General features: G+C 34.9%; 1 protein-coding gene across 1 annotated transcript; it reads right to left on the reverse strand.

The window, feature by feature from the left end:
* Positions 1–9,612: 9,612 nt before the first annotated feature.
* LOC128552344 (uncharacterized) lies at positions 9,613–10,329 on the reverse strand. Its single transcript, XM_053533372.1, has one exon. It carries the CDS (start codon positions 10,327–10,329, stop codon positions 9,613–9,615), a length of 717 nt encoding a protein of 238 aa, XP_053389347.1.
* Positions 10,330–10,585: the final 256 nt, after the last annotated feature.

Here is a 10,585-nt window from a genome sequence, read left to right on the forward strand (position 1 = left end):
CACTTGTGGTCCCCTAAAAGGGTCCCAAAAGCTCCAATTTGCATAAAATTGGGACAAGACCTTACAATAATGCTACAGACCAAGTTTGATAAAGATCCATGCACCAGCATGAAGTCGTTTAAAGGTTGTTTTTGTTTTTATGTCTTTGCTGTAGCCGCCTCTAAGAGGGGCCATCTGCCCCCACTTGAGCAAAAATGGAAAAGGACCAGTCCTTACAAATGCTACCAACCAAGTTTGACGAGGATATACAAAGCTCCTCAAGAGAGGTTCTTATATTTTTAGCACTAGCGGCCCCTAAAAGGGATCAAGTGCCCCTATTTGAACAAAACTGGAAGAAAACCTTTATTATAATAATACAACAGACCAAGTATGATGAAGATCCAACAAGAAGTTCATCAGGTTTTTTTTCTTTTTCTACCTGTCTCACAAGGTGCACCGACCCTTTTGGTTATGGGGCAGTTAAGTGCCATCTGTGGTTTAAGTCGCCATCACACTTTGCAGGGCATTCACAGGGGGACACGCCTGGAAACAGGGAGTAGCTCTGACAGAGCCCCTGTGATGCTGATATGTTGGTTTGCCACATAATGACAGACAGAGCCCCTGTGATGCTAATATGTTGGTTTGCCACATAATGACAGAGTCCAGTGCAAATAAACACAATCCAATGTTTCTCTGGTTTATTTAAGTAATAACAGTCCTCAGCAAGAACAATTAGTATATCACAATATTGTAATTTTGTATATCCAATTCTGTCTGTTGTAAAACTTAATAGTAAAGGTTAATAATTAGCTGTTCTGAACAGTTATTGTTTGTGGTTGACTTAGGTTAAGTTGTTAATTTATGGCACGGTAGCTTAGTTATGCCACTAGAACATTTTATACGTATATATTACTTAAACAAGTTTTTTAACATGTAAAAGATTTCATATAAATTAAATTGTCCAATCAGAAAAGTAGGGGACGTCCCCTTTTAATTTAAATTAACCAATTGAATTATTAACTTCAACGCGTAAGTAAAACATAACAGATTTCTCTAAACACTTTATATAAACTGCCATCTCTAACAAAACAATAGAGGTCAGATACTTGAGACTGTTCAGAAGCCAAACTGATTAACATTTGATTAAAGCCATATTTCTTAAAATATTCTACATTGTTGTCAAAACATTTACATCAGCTTTCCTTTATCAATTATGGATTCAATACTGTAGTGTAGTGTTTTATTCTTTAGGACAGAAAAAAATAAGGATTTCCTGTCTTGATGTAAATATTGCAGAAATAAAGCACAATATAATATTATTAAAAATACAAACATTTTAAAACTTATTTCAGCAGTCTGGCCTTAACAAGTACTTCAAATAACCTGGACCAGATATTTAAACTATCACATATGCGTAGTGGCCCCTAAAAGGGGCCAACAGCCTTCACTGGAACAAATTTGAGAGAAGATTTTACAATGATGTTACAGACAAGTTTGATTAAGATTCACCAATACAAAGAATTCATTTAAAGTTTCATAAGGCTTTTAATTCCATATTAATATGAGATAAACTAGCTGCTCAAATAGAGAATATGCTTAATGAAATGGTAAGAAAAACAATAGTTTCAATATTACACATGAACTTAAACAGTAAAAGCCATAAAGGGAGATAATCAAAACAATGAATTTAATAACACTTTCTACTAAGTTAATCAATCATTCAAAACTATGACAAATATGCATGGAAACAATTATCGACAACAGCATTTATCTGGAAAATATAATATTTTATATTCATAATAATAAAGGTGGCAGCCATATTTGAAACAATGGCACTGTGAGCATTTTAATGTTTTTCCATCTTAAGAAAAGCGGCCCTTAAAGGTGCCAAGCATCCTCATTTGAACAAACTTTCGCAAGGACCTTATAATAATGCTACAAAAAAAGTTTGATGAAGATCTATCAAACGGTTAATGAGAAGAAGTATTTTAAAGTGGTCTTTTTCTATTTTTAGCTCTAGTTGCCCTCAAAAAGGGCCAAGTGGTCTAATTTGAATAAATTTGACAGGAAACCTTTCAAGGATGCTTCCCACAAAGTTTAACTTAATTCCTGCCAGTAATTTCAGAGAAGATGTTAATGTAAATTATGGATAGCGGGTGCCCGTCCGTCCACCTATACTAACAGCTCGCCCTGAGGCTCGAACCCACATCGATGAGGGGCAAGTGATCTGAAGTCAGCAACCTTAACCACTCGGCCATGGAGGCCCTGGCCCCTTAAAAGGATTGAAAAGCCTCCATTTGAACAAATTTTGGAGGGGACCTTATAATTATCCTGCAAATCATGAAAATCCATCAAGCAGTTGAGAATAAGTCATTTAAATATATTTCTATCTTAAGCTCTAGTGGCCCATAAAAGTGACCAGGCACCTCTATTAAAACAAAATTGTAAGAGGACCTTATAATAATACTACAGATAAAGTTTGATGAAGATCTATGTATCAAGCGGTTAGTGAGAAGACGTTGTTAAAAGGTTTTATTATTAGCTTTAGTGCCCCTTCAAAGAGGCCAAGTGCACGTATTTGATCAAAATTGGTAGCTAAGGAGCAAGTTTGATGAAGATCCACCATGCGATTAACTTGAAGAAGTTATTTACAGGTATTTCTATTTTTAACTCTAGAAGTCCCAAATAGGAACAAAGCTCCCCCATTTCTATAAATTTTAGAGAGGACAATATAATGATGCTACTAATTAAGTCAAGGGGAACCATTCAAACAAATTTAAGAGAGGACTTTACAATGATGCTACAGACCAAGTTTGATGAAGATACATCAGGATCATAAGAAGTTGTTTAAAGGTTTTTTTCTAATTTAAGCTCTAGTGACCCCTAAAAGGGTATAAGCCATTTTGGATGAGAGCCTTATAAGGCCAGAAAAAATACCTCTGTTTAAAGTTACTTGACCAAAACAATTAGGGAAGGTACGTTGGCATTTATTTTCGTTTCTAACTTTTTTTCAAGCTTTTTTTCATAAAGAAACTTCAGTAATAATGGATCTTTAATATTCATGTAAAGTTAACAAGTTGGAAAGAATGCAACCTTTGACACTTAAATTCATTTTGAATTAGATTAGAATTACATGTCTCATCATTCCCATACATATCGGACAAAAATCTGACATAACATGTATAAATTTAAATCCAAAGTACAAAACTGGTTTTGAACGAAAATGTTAAACTAAGTAAAACGATTTCCTAAGTAAAAGATATAGATATTAAGTACACATACGAAACACCTGCTCCTATATTAAAACTGGATGTTTATTTTCAGACCACCTCTTGTAAACTCTAATCTCAGTATAACGACTTTTATCAATATTTGAATTGTTCGCAACTAAATGTTATCCAATTGCGGGTGTAAATCATTATATAAATAATGCAGTTGTCAGTAGTTGGTTTGCAACAGATCTGCTTTAAAATTTCTTTTTGCATGATACAAGTGAGGTAACTGAGAAATGAAATAAATGACTAGAACAAATATACAGTGACAGAAATAGTGAAAGTTCAAAAGCCTGCACTATTAAAGCTACATAGCTCTAATAAATAATTGTATATATATGGGTATTGGTCAAACAAAAATTTGATTTAAATTTGAGCCGCACCATGAGGAAACCAACATAGTGACTTTGCGACCAGCATGGATCCAGACCAGCCTCCGCGTCTGCACAGTCTGGTCAGGATCCATGCTGTTCACTAACGGTTTCTCTAATTGCAATAGGCTTTGAAAGCAAACAGTATCTTTGCAGAAAAATAAAACTTTTGACATGCAGCCTAGAAAATAGGAACTCTGCTCAAGAAACGCGTGCTCAAGTGTAATATGTATACATGTACACTTGAGCAAAATATTTTAAGCCGCTGACATCCAATTCGTATACATGAATAATTATAGGCATCCATAAATCATTCCTTAGGCCTAAAAAAAAATTCTTTGTTTCCGGTAACTTGCTCAAAAAAATTAGGGTAGGTAGGTCGGAAATTTTTTTTTTTTTGGAAATTTTTTTTATTAAGGGAGACTTTTCGGAAATTACTTTTTTTGTCAAAAAATGATTACAAATAAGGGGGTTATGCCTTTAGAGCATCAGTAAGTTGATTTCTAACATCACTGGCCATGTTTAAAGCATAAAAAGTGCAGTTTTGCATCTTTTTGTTAAAAAGTTGAAAAAAATGTTCTCCAAGGCCATAAAAACATTTAGGGTCGGGCCAAAAATTTAGGGTAGGTCGGGATACCGGAAACAAACAATTTTTTTTTTACGCCTTAGCACAACAAAATTTATTATGCTTATTGTCCATTTTCTGCATTTAAATAAACCTCAAAGCATGTAGCAACGAACCCAAAACACACATGTCATATGTAAATTAAGCTTCTGTTCTTTGGAAATCGGATTCTTCATTGGCTATATATATTTACTAGCATTTTCCAATTTGTCTTTTTTACAATATTTTTACACCATAGTGCGCACGTGGTTTGGGAAATACCACCATACCATTTATGATTGGTAGTTATTTATGGCAACATTTCTGTGGTACTCAAACAATTTGGGAAACAGCTATGGCTGCACATCACAGTGTAAAACAAACAAGAGGGTCATGATGACCCTACATGTATATCGCTTACCAGTTAAACTTGGCCTTGGAATCATCAAGATAAACACATTCTGACTAAGTTTCATGAAGATAGGGTCATAAATATGGCCTTTAGGGTGTAAACAATCTTTTCCTTTGATTTGAATGGTGACCTAGTTTTTGACCCCAAATGATCCAGTTTCGAACTTGGCCTGGGAATCATCAAGATAAACATTCTGACCAAGTTTTATGAAGATAGGGTCATAAATGTGGCCTTTAGGGTGTTAACAAGCTTTTCCTTTGATTTGAATGGTGACATAGTTTTTGACCCCACATGACCCAGTTTCAAACTTGGCCTAAAGATCATCAAGATAAACATTCTGTGCAGGTTTGTATCAAATCAAAGCATAAATGAGACCTCTATACGGCTGGAAGAGCCAAAATAGAAAATTTTGCTAATTTCAGGGGCAGTAACTCTAGAACTCATGATGCAATCTAGCCAGTTTTTGAAAGGAACCAAGATCTTATTGTGACTTAAGTTGTGTGTAAATGTTGTTAAAATCGAATGTAAAATGTCACTTCTATCTTGTTCACAAGGTAAAAATTTTGGCTCTTTCAGTGGTTAATCAGGGGCCATAAATCCAGAACCTATGACTGGATCTGATGGATTCATCATGGAATCCAAGATCTATTGCTGTTAAAGATATTTGCAAGTTTGAATCTAATCAAACCATAAATGAAGTCTCTATATTGCTGCTAAAGCCAAAATAGCAAATTTTGGCCCTTTAAGGAGCCATAACTCTGGAACCCATGATGGGATCTGGCCAGTTTTTCGTAAGGAACCGAGATAGTAGGCCAATACAAGTTGTGTGCAACTTTGATTAAAATCAATTGCAAAATGTGGTCTCTATCTTGTTCACAAGAAACTGAGAATAGACAATGGACGACGGACGGACGAAGGGCGATCACAAAAGCTCACCTTGTCACTAAGTGACAGGTGAACTAATAAAACAAATAAAAAGCTGGGCAATTATGAACAGGAAATTATGAACAGGCAATTATGAACAGGTAACATTTTATGTGGGAACGGCATCGATGAATGCTCCAATGCAAAAAGCAACAAACCGAATGTATAGGAAGTGAGATAAAGTTTGTCGCTGACCTGATACGGTTAGTGGCAGTTATTTGATTATTCTCGATTATATTTTCATCATTAACTTTCGTTCTTTTAATCCATTCTCGAACAATTTCTAACTTTTAAGATTTTGCTTCCAATTTGACATTTTTTCCAAGTGGAAAAAAATGTTAGGGTCGATGAAAAATTTTAGGTTTGGACGGGTAACTGTAAACAAAGTTTTTTTTTCTGGCCTAATGATTCCACAGACCAAATCTGATGAAGATCCATTAGGCAGTTCATGAAAATAAGTTGTGTAAATGTTTTTTATTCTAAGCTCCAGCAGCCCCTAAAAGGGGCCAATTAGTCTCATTTGAACAGATTCGAAAGAAAACCTTCGAAAGATGCTATAGATCAAATTCAGGAAGATCCATCAAAAGAAGTTCTTCAAATGTTTTTACTATTTTTAATTCTAGTGGCCACTTAAAGGGGCCAAGCTCCCACATTTGAACAAATCTGGGAGATGACTTTACAGTGACACTACAAACAAAGTATGATGGTGCATGAAGTGGTTCATGAGAAGAAGTTGTTTAAATGTTTCTCTATTTTCAGTTCTAGCTGCCTTTAAAATGGGCCAAATGTATTCATTTGAACAAATCTGAAAAAGGACCTTGCCAGAATGCTACATGCCAATTAAGTTTGGTGTAATTCTGACAAGTAGTTTTAGAGAAGATTATGTTTATGCAAATTGCTGATGGACGATAGACACCAGACCATCCACCTATACTAATAGCTCAAGCAAAGGCTAACTTGGCCAACCTGAAAAACAGAAATATATTTATAACATAATAGAAGTGAACCTATAAAATAGAATAACAACATAAGCAAATCACAGTAATAGTAATACATACAAATTTGAGTTATGTTATGTTAAAAGCAAATATAGCTTAAAATACTAACATGAAAAAGAACACTATTAATGCATTTTTATAAAATGGTTTAAGTCATCTACCACATCAAATCAGATTTGTTATGGAATGATAAACAGCTGCATTTCAGAAGCCAATGAAGGAAAAAGGAATTTACAGGAGACAAATCATAAGAAAATGTACTTATAGACAGGTATTTACCATGTAAGCACAAAAGAAACTATAAGTTTCTTATAGCATACTAAAATGAATATCAAGCAATATCAATGGGGTATGTTATAAGGGAATCTAAGAAACAAGCTCTGTTTGCCCATTTAGCCAACCTGCTTTTTTGTTTTGGTACTGTTTATCAACAGGTTATAATCAACACCTTTACTGCCCCTCTCATTTCCTTTTAAATGGCCTTGTGTTTATTACTTAGGCCTAAAAGAATTCTTTGTTTCCAGTAACATGCTCAAAATAATTAGGGTAGGTAGGTCGGAAATTTTTTTTTGGGGGGGTGGGGGATTTTTTTTATTAAGCGAGACTTTTCAGAAATTACTTTTATGTCAACTAGATGCCAATGGGCATCATGTCGAGCCCGCCAGCTGTCGAAAGGACTGGGAGTTGTACATGCCACTCCTTGTCTCATTGAGGCAAACATTTATGCCAAATAAAAAAGAGGTTGCAAAAAGTTACAATATAACTTATTTAAAGTAACAACAAAGGAACGTAAATCTTAAAAAAAAAAAAATTCACACAAAAATCCGCACCAGTACAGATAGGTCAAACATGTCAAAATACACCTGAAAATTGGATGTAACATGCATGTTGTACTACAGAAAAGTGGTCTTGATTTTTCCCTACACCATAATAAAAAAGTTACAAATATAAGCTATTATAGTAACAACAAAGGGAAGTATTCTGGGTCTTGCGCAAGACACTCCGTCTCATGATTATGAACAATTGTGCCAAGTTAATCAAAATCCCTTTACATCCGGACAAAATTTTTCATTCTTGTATCCTTTGACTTAAGTGTGACCTCGCTTAGACCTAGGGACGGGTTTTTCTTGCACAGAACACTCCGTCTCATAATGGTGAACAATTGTGCCAAGTTACATCAAAATCCCTCCATTCATGAAGAAGAAATGCTCCGGACAATGTCATTTTTGAATTAGACCTTTGACCTGTAAGTGTGACCTTGATCTTTGAGATAGGAACCTGGGGGGTTTGCGCACGCACTCCGTCTCACTGAGGTTAAAATTCATACCAAATTATAAACAAGATTGCTCCATGCATGTCAAAGTTATGGTCCAGACAAACAAATCCGGACGGACACACACGCACGCACATACACCGAACAGCCGTTTGGACAACTATGTCTTCGCGGGCTCGACAAAAAATGAATACAAATTACGTGGTTATGCCTTTAAAACATCAGTAAGTTGATTTTTTACATCACTGACCATGTATAGAAGATACCAAGTGCAGTTTTGCAACTTAAAGTGTTGAAAATAATATTCTCCAAGGCCATAAAATTATTTAAGGTCGGGCCAAAAATTTAAGGTAGGTCGGGATACCGGAAACAAACATTTTTTTTCGCCTTAGGGCCAGTGGTGCAATGCAAGGGATAACAATATTCTCTGAATAGTCAAACTAAAACTGTTGACTTGTTTTATTACCAAAAGAAAGAATAGCCTACTTCATAAACAGTAAAATATATATTCCTGCTGTAAGTGATACTCGAGTCTATGCAAATTTTACATCCCAGAAACCAATTGTTTATATGAAATATTGAATGCAAGTAACAATGTGTTAATACTAAACTATACTCTACTGGCAAATCTAAATATTGTCTAATTTCACTGTTCCATATCATATTTATAATCAACAATTTCATACTGAAGCAGTTTCTCAGGACTTCCCCTGTTTGTCAACCAAAACTTCCTCCTGCTCTCATCAAAGCATATTGTGCTAACTAGATTCATTTCAAATATACGGATTTTTTTAATAAACTTTCCTTTTGGTGAGAAAACTACAACAGAGCCTTCAGTTTGGCTACATACATAAACATTGTTTTTACTGTCAAAGTCAATCCCTAATGGTGCCTTTACTTTCTTTAATGTAATTAATTGTTCCAAGCCGTAAGAATAAAATAACACAGTGTTTGACTGGAAATCAGATATATAAATCATTTTTAATTCCTGATTTACCTTCAATGATTTCATTTTGTCTTTTCTAACATCAATATCTGTAGTATCAAAGGTGAATTTTGTTTTTTGTTTTAGTGATACATCAAATGTGATTATATTTGTGTCTGCACAAATAACAATGTCAGAGATATTAAGCATACCAATGTTTAGGCCACCAGAGTTATCATAAGAATCTCCACTGAAATGCATCATTCTCTGCACTGTTAGTGTTTTATTGACATAATCTATTCCTACAAAGCAAACACGGAAGTCTCTTGCAAGAACTGCAACACTGTTTTGATCTTTTGCACAAATCCTTGCTGGAACCATATCTGAAAAGAAAAGCTTATACAGAACTGAACAATTTTCATTCATTAAGCAGCATTCATGATTTTGATTGTCATAAGCAATAAAATGGCCATGTCCAACAGATACAAGGCAGACATACCATATTGCCTTTTGTTCCTCACAGTGAAAAATCCTTTTGTCTCTTTTCAGTTGTACATTGATATCAGTAGGAGCTTCATTAAGTTTTGCCAGTGGAGAAGCAATGAACCTTGGTGGTTCAAAATCATCATCTGTCTGAGTAAAACCGTCTTTTTTATCTTCTGAAACTACCTTTTCTGCTATTGATTTTTCAAATGTTACTGGACAAACCAAGTTAAATTCTGTGGGCATGCCTTCAAGATGATTTGTCTCATTTTTCAATACCTGGACATTAGCTGCAAAGTCCTTCAATATCAAGAAACGATCTGTGGTATGTGGACTCTTTTCAGACATTTTCCAACAGTTGTGTTACTGCATTATCTTTTTCCCGACAGTTTCTGACAAGCTAACAAGCATTCTTTTGCCTTCTCTTCACATTTTTCAAGATATGATTCTTTCTTTCTTTTGTACTCTGCAAATGATTTCTCTATTTTTTCGTCTTGTGTATCAGTTTCTGCACAAGAAATTTTCACAGTGTCATGAGAGGACAGGATCTGATGAATCTTTTCTGAAACAGATGACTGGAGCAATCGAAGATCCTTTTTGATAGACATGCTCTTATCTTGTAATCTGTCAGACGTAGCAATGTCTTTTAACTCATGAATTTTGGAACAGGATCTATGATCAACCACTGCACATGTGCTACACAGAATTTCTTCATGATCTTGGCAATAATAATCAAGCCCTTTATTTTGATGCTTTACACATATAGTCATGTGAGAGCCACCTATTCTTACAATCTTATGGTTTTTAAATATCAAAAGTTTTTCATGCAATTCATCACAAACAGGACAGACAATTCCTGAACAATTCTCACAAATAGCAAAACAAGTTGTACAATTGTCTCTACAAGACATACACACTGGATCAGTGGTACTGTCATCTAAAGTTAAAGTTTCAAGTAATGGCAAGATTGTGTAATTCAGTGGCAGCGATTTACTCAATTCTTTTGGTGACTTTCCTTGTTCAAGAATCCGTGTAGTTTGGCGACATATTGGACATTCAATACCATCTTCGAATGAACTGTTTTCCATACATTTTGTTATGTGAGAAGAAATACATTGTTCACAAAAAGTGTGGAGGCAGGAAAGAGATCTTGGTGAACTTTAAACACCTCAAAACATATCGAACATTTCAAGTATTCTTTCGATTTTTTCTTTGCCACTTTGGCTGCCCATCCCTTTTGCGCATGCCATAACTTCCACAGCGTTATTTTAATAAACGTAACATGGGAGTACACGCACACAGGTAGTTTTTCAACATAAATGTATAAACTTTGAGAACCAACTA

Source organism: Mercenaria mercenaria, unplaced genomic scaffold, assembly GCF_021730395.1.
Source record: "Mercenaria mercenaria strain notata unplaced genomic scaffold, MADL_Memer_1 contig_2388, whole genome shotgun sequence".
Classification (NCBI taxonomy): domain Eukaryota; kingdom Metazoa; phylum Mollusca; class Bivalvia; order Venerida; family Veneridae; genus Mercenaria; species Mercenaria mercenaria.